Below are 23,205 nucleotides of genomic sequence, written 5' to 3' on the forward strand. Positions count from 1 at the left end.
TCAGTAGCAGAGAGCAAACGCAAAGAAAACCTGCTGCTGGCCACCCAGTGGTGAAAGGGTTAACTGGGCTGGGCAAGGCGATCCCTTGATATGAGTAAGACTCAGAGTTGTTAAAGTTTTCAAAGCAGAGGCAGCGGCAGGCAGTGTGGCTCCTGGCTCCGGGGAAAAGCGAGTTGGAGGGAGCCTGACAGAGCACACCGAGGATCAGGATCCAGCTGAGCTAAACTCAGCTGGGGTTACAAGCTCAAGGTTAGTGGCTGCCGCACACCTCCCCAGCGCTGACATCTTTGGAGAATTGTCTCGGGAAGGCGAGGCGCCATCTCTCATCCTGGTGTGCCAGGTCTGCTCTGCTTCCTAGAGCGCCCCCCCCCCACCCCCGCCCTCCTGCCCAACCTCCCGGGCTGCTGCCTTCACCCAAGCCTCAGCTACGGCAACAGCAACTGTGAGGGTCCGCTGACCTATTCCCAGGAGGCTTTTCTAAAGGAAACTTTCTGGAACACACACACACACACACACACACACACACACACACCTGTATACTCTGCTCCGTCTTGTTATTTACGCAATCCAGAATTGCTATCTGCTTCAGTTGAAACTGAGAACAACTGTCAGAGTAACTAAACAGGCTGCTTGACTTTATCTTGTGGGAGGAATACTGCCTCTGAGGCTATGGTCTCTGTCTTTGAAAACCGGTTTCTAGTCACTTTTCTTGTACCTTTGCTAAAACAAAGTGCAGGGGGGGAGATGCACTGTGAAGGAAATATTTCTGCATCTGCATGAGCTTCAGATGAACGTATCCATGTAACCTTCACTTACCTGCATGTGCTGCAGACGATAAACTTAAACCTCAGGGAGGGAGGACAGGGAGATAGTAGCAGCTCCACACACACTGCATTCTGAGGGCGCTCTGAATGACAGCTGAGACTGCCTGTCTGGAGGGGTAAAGGACCCCCTTCGAGCCTGGCTGGGAGAGGGCATAGGGGTGCCACTTCCTAGGCCAGTGTTGTCTCCGTGCTCTCGCCTTGCACATGGGAGGCAGTGAGTAAGTTGTCGCTGAGCTGAATGCTCCCTCGGATCCTCCAGCAGCAGGAGTCGGTCTTGTACCTGCCAGCACTGAATCAGAATGAGTCACTGAAACTTGGGTGCTGGCACAAAGTGCTCGCAAACTGCCTGGTGAGACACTGCCTCCATGTAGGTGGAATCTCTCTCTCTGAGCACTCACATTTCTCCTCTCTTCCTCTCTCCCTCAAACAGGCAGGAGTTTGGACGCTCTCAAGAGCTCGTCTCTGCTCCCCTGGCTCGGCTGACCCTACCATGTGGACTCTGCCCCTCCGGGTCAGGACTAGAGTTTTAAAATAAGATGGATGATTTGACGTTACTTGATCTCCTGGAGTGCCCCGTGTGCTTGGAAAAGCTCGATGTCACAGCCAAAGTCCTCCCTTGCCAGCACACCTTCTGCAAACCATGTCTCCAGAGGATCTCCAAGGCCCACAAGGGGCTGCGCTGCCCCGAATGCAGAACCCTGGTGTTTGGCAGCATCGAGGCGCTGCCGGCCAACCTGCTGCTCGTGCGCCTTCTGGACGGCGTGCGCTCGGGGCCGAGCTCCGGGAGAGGGGGCTCCTTCCGCAGGCCTGGCGTGCTGGCCTTGCAGGACGGCAGGAAGAGCAGGACTCACCCCAGAGGTCTGCAGGCCAGCCCGTTCCGACTCGTGCCCAACATCAGAATCCACATGGATGGGGTAAGCAAGATCTCCTTTGTTCATTTCATGTCCACCTAGAGGCTGGATCTGTGTGTGCCTGCAGTTAGGGTTTATCGCTTTCAGTTACGTTTCAAAAGCGGTGCCGCCAGGATTCCTGAGAGATAAGTTTCTGTGGGCAGTGATCCTTCGACTGAAATTTAGTGGGATCCTGACCTATCTAATCCTTCCTGTGATTCTTAGAATTGTGAAAGCTTCCCAGTTCCTTGTACAGAGGGTAGTAGGATAAGGAAAGCCTCCTTGATTATATTGTTGGTCTTTCACTTCTGTCCTGAGGCCAATCCAGTGCCTGGAAAAGGCACGAAGGATGGGAAAGAGAGGGGAAAACAAATCCAACTGCTTGTTGCTTTGGGGAATCTCTGAGAAGTTTCCAAATGTCAGGTTCTGTTTGCATGCTACCCAAATCCATCTTCCCGCCCCCACCCCCACTGGCCATAAAGTGCTATTTTGACAGTGTTCATTCACAATCCATTCAAAGCTATCAAGACTCTTGCCGCCCGGAGGTGGTGCAGGAGGGAGCGTCTGTGTGGGTGGACTGGCTGACAGGAAGGCTGGGGCGTACAACGGATGTGTCTTACTTTACAAAATGAACAAAACACATAAAACGCACGTCAGTGGCTGCAGTATAAAAGCACACGGAGCCAGTAGAGCCGTGTAGGACATGACCCAAGGATGCTTTTGGTGTTTGGACAGTGCGATCGCTCTGTCCAGCCCGGCAGGCGCATCCCGGGGACTTTGTGCGACCTGGCTGGGAGCCTTGTTGGGGGAAGCTGTGCTAGGGGCACATCTCTCGAGAAGGATGTGGTCCTTGCCAGTCCAGCAGGACAATTTGCACTGTCACCCCAGCAGTCAGTGCGCCAGAGTGGACTTGGCAAGCTGTGGCCTGAGTCGCTGGCATACTTAGAAAGTCAAAGCTGCGTGCTGTGATGTCTTACCTAAAGCGAGCTTTCATTCTGGCTGCAGACTCCCAGGACTCCCCACGGGGAAGAGTAGCAGTGGGAGGGAGTGTCTTCCCGATTCCTCCCCAGCCAAGAGCAGGCTAGTGCTGTGCATTCAAACAGTTTTCTAAACTATTTCTTGTAACAGCTCACCCCTCCTTTGCTTCGCGGCGCCTTCAAGCCCCCGGGCAGTAGGAGAGTGTGGGAACATTCAAAAGTGTGAGCGGGAAGAAGCGGGCATTGGCATGAATTCATCACTGCAGACTTTTCATCGCCACTGTGCCTGTGTGTGTGAAACACATTCCAGAAGAGGGCCTGGCACCCTTCTTGCAGGCTCCCCACTAGGCCTAGGCATCCGTCAGAATCCACGGGCTTGGGAAAGGCGGGGTGGGGGGTGGTTTATGGAGAATCTCATAGAGGATGGGCTCTATCTCCAGCGGCAAAACTCCCTTTGAATTTCTAAGATGCAGCAACCTCTCCCCTCCCCCACGCTGCAGCGTCGGACTTGCCTCTTGGCAGAGCGTCATTACTCACTAAGAACATGTTGCCAGACTGGGAGGAGGCAGGTCCCTTATCGCCGCTGAATGTGTTTGTTCATGTTTTTGTCTTTTTCCGTGTGGCTATATTGCTAAGAAAAGGTAGCAACGGACGGATCCACAGCTGCCAAGTTGTTGTGCCCTAGAGGATTCCAGGCCCCTCCTGGCAGAGGGAGTTGTGGGGATCAGGGTTGGTCCTACGTAAGAGACAGCCGCTAAGATACTGCATGTCCCTGGAACTCTTTCACAGGGACTTGTAACATCGGAGCAGGGTGCCAGTGACAGCCCCTCCCCCACGTCTCACCAGACCAAGTCCTGACCGTGAGGCTGAAACAAGGAACCAAGCCCTTTCAGCAAGGATCTGGTTTCCTAAGGATGCCAGCGAGCAGGGCTGGCAGCCACCCCATCCGCGCCTTTTCTTCGTTTTCTTGAGCCTGCCTTTCCTACCTTTGCCACACCTCATCCCTGTAGCCTCTCTCAGTAGGGACATGAACAGACTCATTCCTGGATGTAACGATGGCTGTCATTCTGCAACCTGTTCTCCCAAAATACAGCTTTCTTTCCTGTATGTGTGAGAGCAGCCTTGCCTCCCTCAGTTCAGAGACCTGAGGATGGTCGGGGCTGCCCCACTCTGTTCTGAGAGTCAGCAGAGTGGGCTTGCATCCTCACCCAGGAGACTCACCCTCTGGCCTCAGTTTACCCAATCTAGTCTCAGCAATTAATAACACTCGCTACCCACCTGCTTCCACATACTCAGATCACCTTAGAAAACATTCGTTATGGAATGCATATGCATGACATGAAATGCAAAGCATCGTTTTTATCATTAATTTAAACTTGCTGTATGACTTCAGGGCAAGCCACTTAAGTTTGCTGGGTCTCAATTTAAATTTCTGTAAAATAGGAAAATGCATTGTAAAAACAGGGAGCTATCCCTAGACCTAACTAATTAGTGTTTACCAAGCACTTTGAGATCCTTAGATGAAAGGCATTTGGAAGATCGTTATCATAGTAAACATTATTATTGACTGTCTATTGTGCCCTGCTGTGCATGAGGCATTCTACAAAACACAGAAGGAGTGATAGCCCTTGCTGGAGAGCATTGTAAGTGTTGTTATTGAAGTTGAGTCCATGATGAGTCCAGACCCAGGGTGATACTAAGTATAAAGTGCCTCCTCTACAGGGACATAAATGACCTGTTGTCACAGGTACCACTTTGTAAAACACCTCTTCCAGAGGCCCACATGTTAGCCCGGCACTCTGAAGGGGCAAGTTTCACTTCCTGTCCGTGAGCTCTCAAGTCCAAAGTCTTCCCTGCTCACTCTAGTGAACATAGGCTCCTCTGATGAACAAGCTCATCAAGATCCTTTGGTGCGGTGCTCCTTGTGCCGGCCAGCATGCGAGGGTGGAACCAGTAGTCCCACCTCACGGTGCCAGCCCAAGGCAGAAAAAACGGCCCATTGTGCCTGCCTGTCTGAAACCCTCCCAAGCCTATTGTGTAAAAAGGAAACTTGAGAAATGGCTGTAGGTTTCTACAGCATGCAATTATTTCAGACCAGCAGGTAAGATCAACAGACTCCTGGGAGGCCCATGACTGGAAACCCCACTGGTTCCTCTTCCTTCCCAGACTGCCATGAAGGTCCTTTGCAAGCCTTTGAGAAGATTTTGGGCTCCTGAGTAGCTGATCTCTCTTCCTCCTCCCTCTCATACCCTTTAATAGTATTTCTGAATTAAGATGGGCAAGAAGGCGATGAAGCGAAGTGTTTGCGAGCTTAGGTTTGAAAATACCAGTATTCAAATCTTGCTTCTTCTCCTCAATAGTATAATTTCAGTGAGTCACAGAAACCTCAGGGCCTCCAAATCTCCATCTGTAAATTGGAGGTAATAGTAATACCTGCTTCAGAGTGTTGTTGTGAGAAATAAATGAGATGATTCATGTCACTTAGCTCTTAGCACAGTGACTGGCTCAGATTAAGTGCTCCATACGTGTAACCTGTTGTTATTGAAGTGACTCAACACTTTCCACTCTAAATTACACGCCCTCTTTCACCCCTTGAGTGTTAACTAGGTGTCTTCCAGAGACGGTTCTTGGTACCCTGACTTCTGGCTTGTTTTGTCTCCAAATGATCCATGGCCATGAATCAAGTGTGTGATTCTTCCTGCATATGCTGACTTGGCAGCTCGCTTCCAAGACCCTTTAGGAGCTAGGAGTTGATTTTAGGAGGACACTTGCCAGCTAACATCACTTCTGCAAACGGCAAGCTCAAAGGAACACCATATGCAGGGCAAGACCCTGGTCCACTTCCCAGCATCACCCATTCTTCATGAACTTCCATCTTTCCTTTCCCCTGCTTCCCACTACCCACAACACAACGGTTGCCGCCCTGGGTCTGGCAAGGCCGGACTTTCTCCCTTCTTTGTTGAGCAGCATGCCAACCACACACATTCCTGTCTCACTTGCCCTACCTCAGCGAGAACACACCTGCCACCTCCAGCACACAGACCAGGTGACTGTCTCCCAGAAACTTTTTCAGCTGGTGTTGCAAGCAACTGAGGGGGAAAATGAGGTCAGAGAGCACACAGGGGAATTGGGGCTGGTAGAAACCAGAAGGAAACCAGGCCCCATTTCTGAGTCTCAGCTGTTGTGTCCGGCAGCAAAGCCGTGACACAGACAGTGGTTTTTGCTACATTTGCAAAGGGACTGAACCATCCCAGGCCCCTACAAACATCAGGCAGGTGCCACCTGGGTCAGTGGGGACCACATGGGGCAGATGGAGGGAGACAAAGGCAGGAACTGGGGCTGAGAATTCAGGAGATGGAGATGGCTCTCCAGCTTCACACACATTTGCAAACCTTTGGAAAGACCACATGGCCCCATATTGGCTCTGCCCCCAAAATCTCTTGACATACCTCCTTGCTAGTTACAACTCCCTCCCTTTAATTCCTTACTGTAGTGTTTAAAGATTGTGGTCAAATGGAGCAGGGTCTGTGCTGGGATTCAATTATTTGTTAGCTGTGAGGCCTTAGGCAAGTCACTTAACCTCTCTGACCATCAGTTTCCATTTTTGTGTAATGGAAATAACAATAGCATACATATCTCATAAGGCTATTATAAGATTAAAATGAGATAATGTATGTAAAAAGCTTAGTACACATGCCTGGTACATAATAGATGCTAATAAATGTTAGCAACAGCAAATAACAATAATAATAGAGGAAGAAGTCTGCTGGCATTGGATCTGGAGTTCTTTGCACCCACATATAAACATGCAGACATTGCCATTAAAATGTTAAGGAAAAGGAATAGCAAAAGTAAAGGGAGTTCTCAAAAAGACAAAACTGTAGTGATGGGAAACTGGTTTTCAGTGGTTGCCAGGGGTTATGGGTTAGCAGAGGATGTGACAGCATCAGGGAGATGAAACTATTCTGTATCTTATTTGTGGTGGCAGCTAAATGAGTCTATATATGTGTTAAAATTCATAGAAATATATACCACCGGGGAAAGTCCATTTTACTGTATGATAGATAATGTTTAAAATAGTTTTTAAAAGGGAGCTCATGAACATTTCCTTTCGTCTCTGCCTGATTTTCACCTAGCCCACCGATTTCATTCCATCTCTGTGGGTGTTGGACCAATGCTATTTCTGAGAAGGACTTCACCATCGTTTACATGGTCAGGGTCATCCCTGTATGTGGGCTCCTTTCGGTGTTAGCAAGCCATTCTGTCACCGGCTTCAGCTTTCCCATCAATTAAAGGCGTCTGGCCAAACAGTGGACGGACACAACAGCTCATTCCCCCAGGGGATGGCCTAGTCAGATGAGGAAGGCAGGAGGTCCTCCTGCTCGACCTCAATTATCCACCATGTGCAACCGGGGGCATGTCACCTCAGGCATCAGGCAACGCATATTTTTTGTGTTGTTTTCACTTCCTCTTATAAAAGGTTGCATGCCACATGTCCCTTCATGCTCTAAAGAGATTATGGAATGAGGGAAAGTGCTTGTTTCGCCCTTGACTGGAGAGGAGCATCCTCATCCAGGCCTTCCAGATGCCATTGCATAGCTTTGGGCTTAGCTGGGACCAGCTCAAATACAGCTCTCTCCAGTGTCTTCGTCTTCTCTCTTTCTCTCTCATTTTAATTCATGCTTACATATTAGACCTGCCTTTCACAAGTGTATACTGTACACTACTAATGGATGTTCCATAGAGCTCCAGGGTCAAGAATAAAACAGACTTAAATATCACTATTACTTTTTGCTCCAGGACTTTTCAGAACTTTTAGCATGACTTGTGAATGTCTAAGCCAGTGATGGCGAACCTTTTGAGCTCGGCGTGTCAGCATTTTGAAAAACTCTAACTTAACCCTGGTGCCGTGTCACATATAGAAATTTTTTGATCTTTGCAACCATAGTAAAACAAAGACTTATATTTTTGATATTTATTTTATATATTTAAATGCCATTTAACAAAGAAAAATCAACCAAAAATATGAGTTCGCGTGTCACCTCTGACACGTGTGTCATAGGTTTGCCATCACTGGTCTAAGCGGTAAATTATAATAAGAAATGTTTCCCAAATTTCTATGGTAGCGGCACCCTTGTCTGCCCTTTTATTAGCACCTTGAGTAATATTAATTGTCCCTGGAACAAACTTTGGGAAATGTTGTCCCATACTAATGCAGAGATAGCTGAGCCCCAAAGAGAACTCCTATTGTAGTTACAGATATTGACTCATTCCAAGAGGAGGTTTCGGTAAGTTCCTGTCATTAGAAGATATTTTTGGAAAACTGTTTGAAACTCCTTATCACCACCTTCTGCAGTATTTATTTGGCTCCCATAAGTAGTTTCTGGCCATAGGCAATGCGGGAATCTACACAGCAAAGCCAAGATTCTCACCTTCCAGTGCTTACTATCTAATGGTAAGAACAACAAGTCAGTATACATCTCTGTATGTATACACTCATAGATGTGCACACACATGCATACTATAGTATATTTGACTTAAAGATATTATCCATTGTAAGATATATTGTTTAGTTATAGCCCTTAAAGGAAAAAAGAAACACTATCATGTTAGATATTCACTGCTAAGATACATCCAATTTTAGAAGCAGTAAGATATGAAAAAAGAAGTGTCTTACTAAAGAGTACATATTGTCTGATTCCATTTATATAAAATTTTAGAAATGGCAAAACTATAAACTATAGTGATTTGGGAGGTAATGCAAAGGTTTTGTACGATGGTACATAGGTTTGTCTAAATTCATCAAACTGTACACTTAAAAAGAGTGCATTTGTGTATGTCAATTGCAACTCAATAAGGTTCATTAAGACAAAGAAGCCTTAGACTATAGAAATGATGATCTATGAAAATGTCAGACAGTTTGAGGGAATGAAGCGTGGCCAATGAAAAGAAGCTTCCTAGAAACAATAGGTGTTTCAATGGTCAGGGAGGACATAGTCAAAGGACAAAGAGGCAGGGTCCATTCTGGATACGTGGGTGCCAGGAAAGGCAGGACAGGACCTGTCCAACAGAAAGACGGCTGGAGAAGAGGGAGAAGGAAACAAATAGAGAAGAGACTGGGTGACTGGACGCCTGCTTCAAAACCACCACTCGGAAGGCACATGTCAATTACTCTGTAATAGTCTCTCCACAGCCCACTGGTCACATGTCATCACACGGCCCATGGGCTGTATTTGCCTGATGGATGCCATGCAGCCAAACAAGGTATTTCTGCTCCAAGTGGATGGCTAGGTAAGTGAGGAGCAGTCTCCACTTCACCAGCAGACAGTCATTCTTTTCCATTGAAATGGTCAGGTGTCCTGCTAACCTTTGCATGCAGGAACACCAGCCAGCAGTGCCAAAGTGGTAAAACACAGGAAAGCAAAGACAAATCCATCCTACATGAGCAGCTTCCTTGCAACTTCGTTCAGAGTCAGCCCCCAGGGTCACACCACTCCAGATCCCCGGCTCAGAAGCCAGGGCATAGACTGCTCCTAAGCACTTACTCTGTGCTAGACTCTGCCTTGAAAGCTCACACCATCAAAAGCTCATTCCAGAGATGCTCACAGGCTCAGACTCCAGGACTCAAATAGTAGCTGAGTTCACCTCTGAGCTCTCTCATTTCTCCAGTCTTTTTTACAAGCACAAGGAGAACAGGCAAGTTGTCTTATCTTTCAATACTGTGCTCAGAGCAGCCAGCCTACAGCTTGGCTCGTATCAGGAGCCTCAAAATATTTTTGGAATGGGTGAATAAATGCATGGTACACTTCATGGCATCACAGGATGACTCCTCCTGATACAGAAATGATTACTTCCTGAGTCAGGCCATTACAGAGCTGTGTGAGGAGTGCGCAGCACGTTATATTAGGCATAAAGTCATGTGGAGACAGAAATAGTCTAGATGTGGGTTACCCAACTATGTACCTTTTTCGTGACAAATAGTACTCTCCTGAAAACACAGTGGGCCAGGTTCAAAACCACTTAGCTCATGAGTTGCTAACCCTTAGAAGACAGGAAATGGCATTCCATATATGGCTAAACTTCTGCATCAGACACCACAGATTTCATGTGCTCCTTTGATCTTGGGGGAACATTTGATCTTGACTTAATTGACACTTAGTCACAGGGATACCAGTGACAGAAAGGAAGAGTCTCTAAAAGATTTTGCTGTTGAATTAGGCGCTAAATTGACCTGAACTCCTATATGAAGGGAAGATAGCATTTCAGGTAGGACCGTGGCCCCTATACCTCTCACGCTGCCCAACCTACATCATATCTGTATATATAGAACACACAGAGCATATTTGCCATTTTAGCCATTTGTATGTGTATAGTTCAGTGGCATTAAGTACATGTACATTGTTGTGCAATCCTCACCACTCTCCATCTCCACAACTTTTCCACCATCCGGTCCTGGCTCTCTGTACCCAGTAAACAATAACCCTCCCCCCACCATTGTCCTTGGAACAAAACTTCTTTCTGGATAAGAGGAATCGTGTTTTAGTGTCATATTTAAAACATGTATTCCAATTTTCTGCTGCTTCTGACCTTAGACTTCCAATAAGATCAGAAAACAAGGTAACACTATGATTTAGAATAAAGGCTCCCCATTTGTGTGTCCTGGCCGTGTGCTTCTGGGCAAGTTACGGAGCAACTCTGGACATCGTTGCTGTAAAATGGAAAGGGCAAGCTCACCTCACAGGGTTACTGGGAGGATCTAACGAGGTGATACCTGTAAAGACAGGGTCTGGGCAAAGCAAGCTCCTAGTGAAGGTTAACTGTCTACCTGCACTCACCCCGGTCGGCTAAGCTTTTAAAGTGCCAACACACAGACTGGGCTGCTGCTTTACTGCACGTAGATGTGGGGGTAAGAGTGACCACGGCATCGTACGGAGCATAAATCAAGAGCATTCTTGTGAAGTTCTTAGCACAGAGCATGACACTGTCAGCTCAGTGGCAATAAACGTGGGGCATCTTTATTTTCATTTTCGGTGTCTCATTCTTTCATCAGACGTGCAGGGGATACCTTTCATGTGTAAGACCCTTTGCTGGGTCCCAGTGAAGAACAAAAGCAAGTAATATATGGCCCTTGTCCTCAAAGAGCTCCTGGTCTTTTGGGAGACGGCCACATAGACTAGTAATTATGATGCTCTTGATAAATCTTAAACAAAGGACTTACTGTGCGTCAGGCACTGGGTCAAGCAGTGTACCTACAGAATCTCACTTCACTCCTACAACTCGCTGAGACGGATGCCACTGTTTTCTCTACACATAAGAAGTCTGTGCTCAATAGTGTTACAGATCAAAATGTAAATGTTCCTGTATGTGTGCTTAGGGTAGTTATTGCACTTTTTAAACATGCAGCTGATCTGAGTCCTATCATGCAGGCACTCACAGAAACCCATGGCCCTGAGGTCTGCAAACCTCAGAATAACTGAGAGTCCTGGCATTGTGGTCCTGATGCTGCTAGTTTTGGGAAATGTGCCTTTCAGCCTCCACTCCCAGGCACGACATGGATAGCCAGGAGAAGAGGTGAGAGAACTTGGATCACTCGCTGTTACCCTTCCCAAAAAGGCTAATAGGAAAACTTTAGCCTGGAGATGGGAGAAATGGGCAAACACCCCCAGGGGTGCCTGAAGCAAACCACCCAGCTGAGGGTGTCAGCCAGATTGCCCAGAATGAAACCACCCATCCAACGGGGACACTGGCCCATGTGGCTGACGTCAACCCGTCCTCAGGTCTCAATGTAGCCTTCGCTCCTCCAGGAAGTCAGCCCTCTGTCCCACATCCCAAGCCGGGGGCCATAGCTCCTCCTCAAGTCCCCAGAGTCCCCAGTGCTACCCCCTGGCCTTCACAGCACGCATAAGCTCCATGTGGCTAAGGAGGTGTTATTTCTCCTCTGTACCTGGCATAGTACCTGAGCAGTCAGCGTTCAATAAATGTTTAATTATTGAATGCATCACGTTCCCTGTATTGTAAGAAACTGTAGTTAGAGACAGCAGCTTCCTGGCTCAGGAGCTCCTGGTGTCTCTCCTGAGGCCAGAGGAAGGGAGACACACCGGCCATTTTGTCCCCAGGATCCCTACCAACCCCTGTCCTGTGGACAAGGGTGTTTCTTGACTTAAGGCCAGGTGTGTTAACAGTGGCATGTAGGTGCTCGCAGGGGATTCAGAGGTAATTGGGAGGTGAAAAAAAGAAGCCAAACCAGAATGCAGAACACCATCCACAGCCTGGCATGCTGCAGCCCTCCGAGCAGGTTGCCCTGGTTTTGCAGAATTAAGGACGATATCAACATACACACAGAAGTATTTTAATTGGTTGCCAAGGCAATGCAGCCGATTCAGTGGCATGGAGCAGGAACAGAACTCTGCAGAGCTGTGTTCAGGAAGGTTGTTCGGCTGTGATATTAATAAGCACTTGGGTATGAGAAAAACAAGGCTGCAATAAAGCTTGCTGGGGACTTTTGCTTAATAAACAGGAATGGCAGAGAGATGGAGGGACAGAAGGGAAAACTTCCCTTCCTGGCTCTCTGGAGAAGCAGGAGAGAGCATCCTCTGGATTTTAACTGTCTCTTTGGAGTGGTTCCATGTTTGAAGGAAGGAGAAATAGGGTGATTGAAGGATGGAAGGAGATGGCAGGGGTCTCTTCTTGAGAGATTATAACAAGGTTCTAGGATGCAGGAGCATGAATTTTAGCAAAAAGAACATTTCCCATCTCCTCCTTTTACTTCCCTTTGTATTGGAAAAGAATTAGCAATGAAACCTTTTTTGTTTTGTTTTGTTTTTGTTTCCTGAAATTTTGAAACACTAGGATTTTTATTTTCATAATCATAAAGCTTTGTGGTTAAGACATGTCCTGGATTTCCTAACTTCTCCGTGCCACTTCGTATCCCAAGGCCTAAAGAATCAAACAAACTTCATCATCTGATGTGTTTGTCCTGGTTGCTTGGACAAGGAGGGAGGGACCAGGAAAGGGAGAAGCGGGAGAGGAGGTGGACAGGGTTATTAATCAACACTTTAATAACTAGGACCCTCACAGGGCACACACCATGTGCCAGACACTGGGACAAATAAGCTAGGTGTCCTTGAATCCTCCCAACAACCCTTAGAGGTCCGAGGTATTATCCTAGTTGACAGATGCAGAAACTGCTAAGAAGTGGCAGAGCCAAGATTTGAACCAGGTCTACCTGCATCTAGACTAGAGTCTGGGCTCTTAACCAGGTCAGTCAGGGTTAAGACAAACCCATTGTTCCCTTGGAGCCGCATGGAGCCCTGCACCATCTGCTGTTGCCGGTGAGTTCCCATTGGCTCCAATGCCACCATTCTAAAGTTGATAAGCTTCTGGAGCATGATGTAATCCATAGCCAGTCCAGCTCCATGTTGGTGATAATGCTATGTCTTAACCAGGCACCACTTGGTCAGAAATTTAAGGCTTTAGTACAAGTGAGTCTAGGTGACTGGAGAGGGGGAAACGGAGTCAGAGAAAAGAGGAGGGTAGGGCATGGGAAAGGCAGAAAAGGCACATGTAAGATCTAGATGGGCAACAGAAACCAAGGAGGAATAAGGAGGAAGGGAGGTAAGCTGCAGGGGGAAGCAAGTGTGCAAGGGAGGACTACTTGGGAAGATATGACCAGCTCTGATCCACAACTTGTCTGCTTTTCCTGAAATGTTAACAGAGTCAGGACAAAATATCTCTCCCCCATTTATTTCAGAAACCTGTCATCTGGATAGACATCATGGTCCATCAAAGGTGGGGAAAATATGAGCCTGAAATTCAGGAAAGGCAGCTTCTAATCCTTTCTTAGCTGAGAATCAACCAGGTGACCCCACCTATAGCTGAGTGTTTAATAAACGTTAGCAATTCCTACAGTTGGAGAAAAAGTCCCAGAGTCTCTGAGTCTCAGGATTCCATCAACTCAATTTTAAAATTTGTCCTTTTTATATTTTACAGAATATGCAAATGATACAGAAGTGTCTGCACTTATGTTTTTAAGAATGACATATATAAATTTGAAGGATTTACAGAAAAATAGCTACCATTTTTAGAGTTTCCAAAGGCCTGTGCCAAATACTTCACCTACAAAGCTTATTTAATCCACAGAGCTGTTAAGACTCATCTTCTATCTTTTACAGATAAGGAAACTGAGGCTCAGGGGTACTGAGTAGCTTTCCCAAAGTTTCCCGTGTAGACTAACTCCCAGCCCACATTCTTAACCATCATGTTATGCTGGTTCACAGTGGCTCTGGCCTCCCTTATGCAAAGAGGCTACAGAGCACATTCCTCTTTTTATTTATTAACATGACATTATTAAAATAAACTTCCCTCAAGTCACACTAGCTGTGTATAGTAGATCTGGTCTCTCCAGAATTGCATAGTATCCACCACATGTGCAGGACTGAGTGACTCTTCTAATTCCTTTGTATTCTAGAATGTCACACCTCAAAATGCAGTTTCTAAAGACACAGGGGAAAGGACAAGAAACAAGCTACACAGAAAGACAGAGAATAAAACTAAGGCAGCAATGAGAGAAAAATATTTTAAGTGTAAAGCAAAAGGTCTGAAAAATTTGATGATGGAGTTGGAAGAAGGTGGGTCCAACTTCAGGGATATTGTTATCTAGAAGCACTTCCTTATACAACCATTTGCTCAATTCCACCCACCATTTTTGTTTTGGTTTTTAATAGTTTCAATTATTTCCAAAGAATAGAAAAAGTAATTACTGGGTCAAAGGGGATGAATCTTTTTGAGATTCCTGATACATCATATTCATTTACTTTCATCTGTGTTTGCCAGAACTCTTAGTTGCAAGTGATAGAAACCAACCTCAGACTAGCTCAGGCCAAAGTGGGAATTTGTTAGTCATAGAATGGGAAGTTCAGAGTTTGAGCTGGTCTCGGGGCCCCTAAGAACCCAGACTGTCCTGTCAGATCGCTCTTCTCTGCCTTGACTCCACTCTTTCTATATATTGGTGTCACATTCTCCAGTTGCAAATGGCATTCTCCATAAATTTATTTTTTTAAATATATTTTTATTGATTTCAGAGAGGAAGGGAGGAGAGAGAGATAGAAACATCAATGATGAGAGAAAAATCATTGATTGGCTGCCTCCTGCATGCCCCTACTAGGGATCAACCCCACAACGCAGGCATGTGCCCTTGATCAGAATCGAACCTGGGACCTTTCATTCCACAGGCCGACACTCTACCCACTAAGCCAAACCGCTAGGGCAAGTTCTCCATAAATTTAATTGCAGAAGGTGAGTCCCCCCAGGTTTCTTAGTCATGAACAATAGAATCCGCTGCATAAGAAGATTTAAGAAGAAGCAGGATTAATAAAAAAGGATATTAGGTAGTTCACAGAATTTCTGGGAGGGACACAAAACCTAACTTGAAGCCACCTTGACAAGAACAATGTCCCAGATGACTGAGTGCTGACCCCTAGGGTAGACCCTGATGGCCCTGAACACTGAGCCCCCCCCTTGGTCCCCCTTCCTGTGGCTGCAGTCGGAGGTCAACCTTGATGTAAGCCTCCACCACTTTCCCACAGAGGTGGAAACAAGTCTTTCCTGGTCCCCTCCTGTGTCACTAACTGCCAACTTGAAGTTCAAGTCAGGTCCCTATCACTGACAACGCCTAGATCCCTGGCTGAAAGCAATATTGATAAAGCTGGAGTGTGCAACTTCTTAATATTGAGGCAGTTTCTGCCTCTCACCAAAATTCATAAGGTAGGTGAGTTCCCGAGCATAGAAAGGGGGTTCAGAAGCAGGGCATTCAAATCACAAATATGTACAATGAGAAACACGGCAACAGACAGCTCAGATTTACATCTTTCCAGCTCTATCTCCTACCCCAGAAAAAAGGAAAGTCACACCACCTAGTCCAGTGCCTCGCCCTTAGTAAACACCTCCTGGACAGAATCCAGAAGCTTTGACAGATAAGGCCTGACTCCAAGTCCTGGCTTCTGTGTAGGACCGACAACATACTTACAGTATTTTTAATTCTTAATAAACACTTGAGCTTTGTTATGGGAAGAAAAGATGAAACTAAAGTACTCTGTCCTTATATTTAAAATATTTGTTCCCTGAACTCTTGATTAAAGATGGGCAGGCTGACCGACCTCACTTGTGTTTAACTTCTGTGGCTGTCTAATTTCTTTTCAATGGGGGAAAGGGGACTTACTGTTTCTGATAAATGGAAAGCTGGCGTTTTTACCAGTGGACGTCCACTAAAATACAAAATGAGATTCTTATGTAGGAACAATATGGTAACAGGATGTAAAATTGCTATTGGCACTTAAAGATACATTAGCAGGATCAAAAGTGGGATCAAGAAGAACCCAAAAGACAAGGCAGATGGCAAATACAATCCTTAGTTTCATCAAAAAACAGGGCAGGAAGTTACAATGCATTCCACAGGGAATGTGGTAACTGAGAGCAGCAAGCAACCAGTGGAATTTTTATACAGATGCTGCAATTTGCTTTGCTAACACATACTTCTACAATGAGCCCCTCCAGCTTTGATTTCTGCAGAAAGAAAAGAAGAGGGGACATTGATAACAAGTTTGAAGATAGTAGGATTTTTCAGGAGCCACTGCATTCCTACGTATTTATTTATTTATTTATTTTGTTTGTTTGTTTGTTTGTTTGTTTGTATCACACACATTTATTACATAGCTACTTATGCACGCAGTGAATACAATGTCTGTATTAGGAGGAAAAACAAAGCAACTCTGAGTGTTTCCCTGGGATCTCCCACAAGCCTCACACGACATAGCAAGACAGGATCTGCAGTATAGAGGCTTTGGACTGTGGCCCATCTGCCATCCCTGCAGCAGCAGGTGATGCAATATAGTTTTACTGGATTGTGTACACGGATATGGTTAACCAGCAATTTCTCAAACAGTTTCTATAGGGTGTTGGGACGTGGGGTCATCACAAACACAGAAAAACTTAGAAAGGACCTGCTATGTCCTATAATTTCAAATGCTATAATGTTCTTGATGCCTGAGGGAGGAGCAGCAGTAGATAGACCAGTCCTGCAAGAGGTTGTCAGTGCTGGGTGGCTTAATTAAAGTTAAGAGTTTGGTGTGACTGAGCCTAAGTGACAGTAAACTTCAGACTGTATCGTCCTCTGAGAGCTTTGTATGTGTGGAAAAGACTGCTTGCCATGTCTTATGAACCCACGTTTGCACAGAATGATAATAATTGTGGGTTGTGTGCATTCAAAGGACTACAGTGCTGAAAGATACACTTCGTAAAGTGCCGGGGTCCAACCCCAGCAGGTCCAGGGGTCCCCAAAGGTGTGGACGGAGTCGGTGAAGAAGGAATGATACGGAGACAGCGTTCAGTTGATCAGCAGCCTAGCCAGGATCTCCAGCCCGGATCTCCAGAGAGGTTCTGCTTCGGATCTCCAGCCCGGATCTCCAGCGAGGTTCTGTAGCCATGTTCCCTCGCTAGGTTCTCCAGCCAGGTTCTGTCCAGGCTCTCCAGTCAGGTTCAGTGTCCAGGTTCCAGTCAGGTTCTCCTGCCAATCTCTGTAGTCAGGTTCAGTCCAGGATCCCTTGCCATGTTCTCCCGCTAGGCTCTGTCTCTAGGCTCCGAGGCCAGTCCCTCTCCAGGATCCTCCGGCATGCTCTCTCCAGCGAAGTTCTTCTGTCTCTAGGCTCCGTGTAGGTTCTGTCTTCTTGATTCTGTTCTAAGTTCTGAGTTCTGTGTGTTTCTGTCTTGTTACAACTGTATTTATACCAGTTGACTCAATCCTATCAATCTCTATTACAAAGGTTAGGGCGTTTCTTATCTCCATTCCAGGGAGAAAAGATTATGTAGTTTAAGCATGATTGTTCGTAGTTAAAGGGATTAATTACCCGCCTGGCACTTACTTGAGGGGTTTTATTCCCTCCCTAACTTCAGGGGAAAATCCCTACCTGGGGATTCAACCTTTCTCGGAGAGGTGACCTTGGTTAAAACACAGCGCCAAGAAGGTGAGCAAACATATTAAGAACCATATGCCATATATGCCAGGTCCCTTGAAACAGCAAGGATGGACCGGCTCCCGGCAAATTCCCCCTTTTTTATTTTTTAAAAGCAAGCATTAAAAAGAAAAACCTCAAATGCTCTCTTATATCCATTTTAAGAGTAGGATTGGCACTTTCCACTATTACCTGAGTCCTGATCTATCATCCCAGGGAGAGCTTGCCAATCCTGCACTTTCCCAGGGTAGAAAGGCTGCAGTGGGGTTAAGGATAAGGCTCCTTGGGCCTACCTTCTCCCATGCCATTACATTTACCTTTCCTTCCTCAGAAAAGCATGGACATACTTCTTGTATAAAACATTCTGTCTGACTGGGAGTAACCTTAACTCCTCTGCTAGCAAGCACATATGTTAAAAGATCAATACAGAGTCTTTTTTCTTTAGACTCAGTATGGCACATCTTCTTAATCTAAAGATCAATACAGAGTCTTCTTTCTTTGGACTCAGTATGGCACATCTTCTCAATCTAAGGATCAATACAAAGTCTTCTTTCTTTGGACTCAGTATGGCACATCTTCTCAATCTAAGTTCTGTACTATCCACCTTCTTACCCTACTTATCCTCTGTAGGGGGGTTTGCAGCACCCTGGTCGAGTCCTATCCGTCCCGAATGTGGGGGTTCTCAATGGGGGGGGGGCTTACCTAAGGGAATCCTGTTCCAGGGGTTCCCAAAGGTGTGGACGGAGTTGGCGAAGACTATCCACCCTCTTCCTACAGTGGAGTCCTATCCGTCCCGAGTGCGGGGGGCTTACCTAGGGGAACCCTGTTCGGGCGCCATATGCCGGGGTCCAACCCCAGCGGGTCCAGGGGTCCCCAAAGGTGTGGACGGAGTCGGTGAAGAAGGAATGATACGGAGACAGCGTTCAGTTGATCAGCAGCCTAGCCAGGATCTCCAGCCCGGATCTCCAGAGAGGTTCTGCTTCGGATCTCCAGCCCGGATCTCCAGCGAGGTTCTGTAGCCATGTTCCCTCGCTAGGTTCTCCAGCCAGGTTCTGTCCAGGCTCTCCAGTCAGGTTCAGTGTCCAGGTTCCAGTCAGGTTCTTCTGCCAATCTCTGTAGTCAGGTTCAGTCCAGGATCCCTTGCCATGTTCTCCCGCTAGGCTCTGTCTCTAGGCTCCGAGGCCAGTCCCTCTCCAGGATCCTCCGGCATGCTCTCTCCAGCGAAGTTCTTCTGTCTCTAGGCTCCGTGTAGGTTCTGTCTTCTTGATTCTGTTCTAAGTTCTGAGTTCTGTCTATCTATCTATCTATCTATCTATCTATCTATCTATCTATCTATTTATTTATTTATTTGCCTCATGCCAGTTCCAAAGAGTTTGTAGAGGGGAAAACTCCCGAGAGGCAGGTCATCTTCTGCTGTCACTGGTGACAGTCTCCCTAATTTGGTGGTAGAATAAAGACATGCTGACTCATTAGAATTTTCTTATTTCTCAGGAAATCACCACCCCTGCCTCTTTCTGGTCTGGGGCAAAGAGCAAAAGCCAGAGAGAGAGATAACACTGCAGGTGTGGATGAAATAACACTCATGGCATTCTAGGTGCAGATAGGAAACGATTTCAGGATTCCAAAGAATGAAAGGACTCAAATTCCTAAAATATAAGAAAAAATAATCATGGCGAATAATGGTTAGAAGAATTTTTGGAGCTTTGATCTAAAAAATAGAAGTCCTGAATGCACTTGGCCATGTACTATAATCACAGTGGTTTTATCGTTTTAACTGAAGTTGCTGATTGAGGTCATCAGTTCATCAAGAAAGAAAAGTTGGCCAAGCCAGATGTTAACTTGAAGTGTCAATTTTTATCAATACTTAAGATGAACTTAGCCCAGAAAATTCCCCTTGTGTTGACACAGTTTATCAACTCTATGTGTGAGGACTTTTTAGTGGTACTTGGTAAAATTCTTTGTCAAACTGACGTAAGCCAAAAAAAAAAAAAAAAAAAAAAAAAGTGGGTGGGAGGAGAAAGTGACTAGGGTTGGTAATTTCACAGAGATTTAAACAGGTGATCTTAGGGTGGCAGATGACCTATGGGTTCACAGTCATCTGAATTCTGTATTTCTGTCTCTCAGCTCAACTTTCTGTTGTGTTCTTCATCCTCAGGAAGGTTCTATGAGAAAAATACTGGCAGCCAAAGCCTACCTCATTCTTAAAGCTCTTAATCTTACAGAAATTGAGGGTGTCTTCCATGACAGCTCTGCCAAGGAGACTCCAATTAGCTCACTGTAGGTCCTGTGTGCATCTCTGAGCATTGGCTGCCCGTGGGATTTAAGAAATACTCTGATTGGTCAGGACTAAGTCACATGACCACCCCTGAAGCCAGAGGGCAGTGCAGAGTCAGCCCACCTGCACCACTGAGACTGAGCATAATTAGTGGGGAATAAAAGACACGTGGTTCACCAATGGAGAGATTCTTTGCAGATGGATGTCTCAGTAAGAATGCATTTAAATCATGGGTACATTTTAGAGATTTTTAATTTATTATGTTCAGCAGTTTAAATCAAATAGAAAACAAAATTCAAAGAACTTCCCAATACCTGATTATTTCTCTGAACCCTCTGACTTTCTATCTTACTCTTCATCACCCCAAAAATCATTCTATCAAAATTTTGCCCACACTTTTTAAGGACCTATTCAAATGCTGCCTCTTTATTCTGTTAGTCTCCCTCTGAGACTGTCTTCCTCTTCAGTCCCTGTAGCCACACTCACCTGGCACTTATCTTATCCTGCCTTCATAGGTCTTATACATGCATGGTTTTGCCTTATAACCGCTGCCCCCCACCACCACCACCACTAGTCTAAAACTCAGAAAATAATGAGGCAAGAAAAGGAGAAAGAGAGAGAGAGAGAGAGAGAGAGAGAGAGAGAGAGAGAGAGAGAGAGAGAGAGGAAGGAAGGAAGGAAGGAAGGAAGGAAGGAAGGAAGGAAGGAAGGAAGGAAGGAAGGAAGGAAGGAAGGAAGGAAGGAAGGAAGGAAGAAAAGGCTGTGTAAGTCAGGATGCTCATTGATCCATACTTCCCCCAACATAACACTTATCTCCCTCAATTGACGTGTATTTCTTATCTGTTTCACCTCAGGATTCAGTTCCTTGAAAACAATAATTTTATGTTATTCAACCATTTCTTTTTTTACAGCTTGCACAAAATAAATACTGAATGCTTGGATGGATGGATGGATGGATGGATGGATGGATGGATGGATGGATGACTTTATAGAGTTGGTTGTAAGTGACACGAACTTCCCCCTTATCCCAATACGAAAGAGTTCTGAAGAATGAAGGGATTAAGATCAGCTAAGTGAGCAACCAAAAACTTTATAGTGGAAAGTATCAAAACTGCATTGAAAACAAATGGGACACGATGCATTTAAATGATGGCACAAGAGGATTTGGTTTAATACAAGAAAAACCATTTCCTGCCAGGTTGATTAAACACCAAAACCCTCCTATCATCACTTGCAACTGCTTAAGTTCCATGAGGACAGGGGCTAGATGAAATGACATCAGGGGACTTTCTGCAACCCTATCCCTTCACCCCCAGCACTGATTCCTTGGAGTTCCCCTTAATTGTTTTGGGATTTTTAAAAATATATTTTTATTTTTATTGATTTCAGAGAGGAAGGAAGAGGGAGAGAGAGATAGAAACATCAATGATGAGAGAGAATCACTGATTGGCTGCCTTCTGCACATCCCACACTGGGGACTAGTCCACAATCCAGGCATGTGCCCTGATCTGGAATCGAACCGCGACTTCCTGGTTCATAGGTCAATGCTCAACCACTGAGCCACGCCAGCAGGGCTGTTTGAGGTTTTATTGCTGCCTCTTCCTATTACCAGAAAGTCCAAAAACTGCAGTTCCAGTTAAGTTCTATTTACAGCAAAAACAAGAGCGGAGCATGTTGTAGAGACCTGCCCTTGTCAATTTTGGCTGCAGGTCCTTCTCAGTGATCCCCTTCAGGGTTCCACTTGGTTCTCACGAAAAATACCCTAAGAGAAAGACATTTTCTTATATGTTCTGAGAATAAGTGAAGCAGCAAACTCATTTTAGAGGCTTTTGTTATATCTGACAAGGCTGTTCAAAAAGCAAAAACTGGAAAAACCCTTATCCAATTGCAATTTTTCTATTTTTCTCCTAGAAATGGCACTGCCTTGTTTTTTTGTTGTTGTTGTTTTTTGTTTTTTTTTCCCAGTGGTTAGCCTCAGGTTAGGCCTGGTTCTGATGTAGCCATCAAGGAAAGAGTGATACAAGTTCACTTGTTTACCTAGGATATATTAGCCCCATAATAACCAATGGTCAATTGATATGCTCTGTTATAAATTATCTTAAAACTATTCCAAGTAATCATTATTTTGCTATCTAGAGCCATCGCCTTCTTGGACTAGGGTGATGGCAGCCTTCTCTTAAATTAAGAGAAGAAAAAGAAAGTGGAAGCTCAATTGTATTCTTTTCAACAAACATTGCCTTTTGCACAGAGAGCATTAGATGGCATTGTGGGGGTTTGTAAATTGAAAAGAACTAAGGTCATCAGTGTCTACACTAACTACTCTAAGTATCAGTTCATCCTTTCAGCAAACATTCATTTATCAGCTACTTATATGCCAGGCAGATGACTAGGCCTAGAGGGGACACAGTGCAGGAAAAGGTAGAGGCAGTTTCCGCTCTTAAGGAGTATGTAGTCTCATCAGAAAAATGTTAAATAGTAAAACACAAAGAAATATATTATTTTTTAAAATGTACTTGTATTGATTTCAGAGCGGAAGAGAGAGATAGAAATATCAATGACCCCCTATCGGGGATCGAGCCCACAACCTGGGCATGTGCCCTTACCTGGAATCGAATCCAGGGCCCTTCAGTCCACCGACCGATGCTCTATCCACTGAGCAAAACTGGCTAGGGCAGAAATATATTATTTTAAAGTGTGATTGGAAAGTAAGGAAAAAGGCCTTAAAGCTCTGACCTATTCTTGAAGAGGGAGGCATAATTAAAAGTGTACTTTCTGAGGAAGTGAAGTATAAGTTGGAATAAACCAACTAAAGAGTTTGGCAAGAGAATCTGAAGCAAAGGAGTAGCTTGTGCAAAAGTCCTGAGGTGGGAGAATGAGCTATTAGAAGTTGGGACCTCAGGCCTAGTGAAGGATGGGAGAGGAGTCACAGGGGAGAGGTAAGGGAGGCAGGGACCCAATCAGCTTTAAGGACAATGGGAAGCCACCAAAAAGTTTTAAATGGGGACGGTATGATCTAGTTTGTGTTTCTAAAGATCACTCTGGCTGCCTTGGTGAGAAGGACTGAGTGAGGGCTAAGTGGAAATGGAGGCCTAATAGGAGAGGATGGCAAAGAGAGATAATGGTGACCGTGGAGACAGAGAAGTGACATATTTGAGATCTATTTTGGAGACTCAATTCCCTCAACACTAAAGTGGAATCAGTAACACTTATTTCATGGGGTTGGGAGAATAAAGG

At 45.5% G+C, this 23,205-nt stretch overlaps 2 protein-coding genes across 9 annotated transcripts in view; one reads left to right on the top strand and one right to left on the bottom strand.

Annotated features, from left to right (window-relative positions):
- Nucleotides 1–1,255, bottom strand: part of GRXCR2 (glutaredoxin and cysteine rich domain containing 2) — a 51,590-nt gene extending 50,335 nt beyond the window's left edge. Inside the window, exon 1 of the mRNA XM_059698775.1 lies at nt 817–1,255. The gene's annotated coding sequence lies outside the window, so the exon portion shown is untranslated. The remainder of the gene's footprint in view (nt 1–816) is intronic.
- Nucleotides 1,256–1,360: 105 nt separating this feature from the next.
- SH3RF2 (SH3 domain containing ring finger 2) overlaps nt 1,361–23,205 on the top strand; it is a 110,628-nt gene continuing 88,783 nt past the window's right edge. For all 8 annotated transcript variants that reach the window (XM_059698765.1, XM_059698768.1, XM_059698770.1 and 5 more), the window contains exon 1: nt 1,361–1,738. In XM_059698765.1, the coding sequence (XP_059554748.1) occupies nt 1,361–1,738 (378 nt within the window). The remainder of the gene's footprint in view (nt 1,739–23,205) is intronic.

Source organism: Myotis daubentonii, chromosome 5 (assembly GCF_963259705.1).
Source record: "Myotis daubentonii chromosome 5, mMyoDau2.1, whole genome shotgun sequence".
Lineage (NCBI taxonomy): Eukaryota > Metazoa > Chordata > Mammalia > Chiroptera > Vespertilionidae > Myotis > Myotis daubentonii.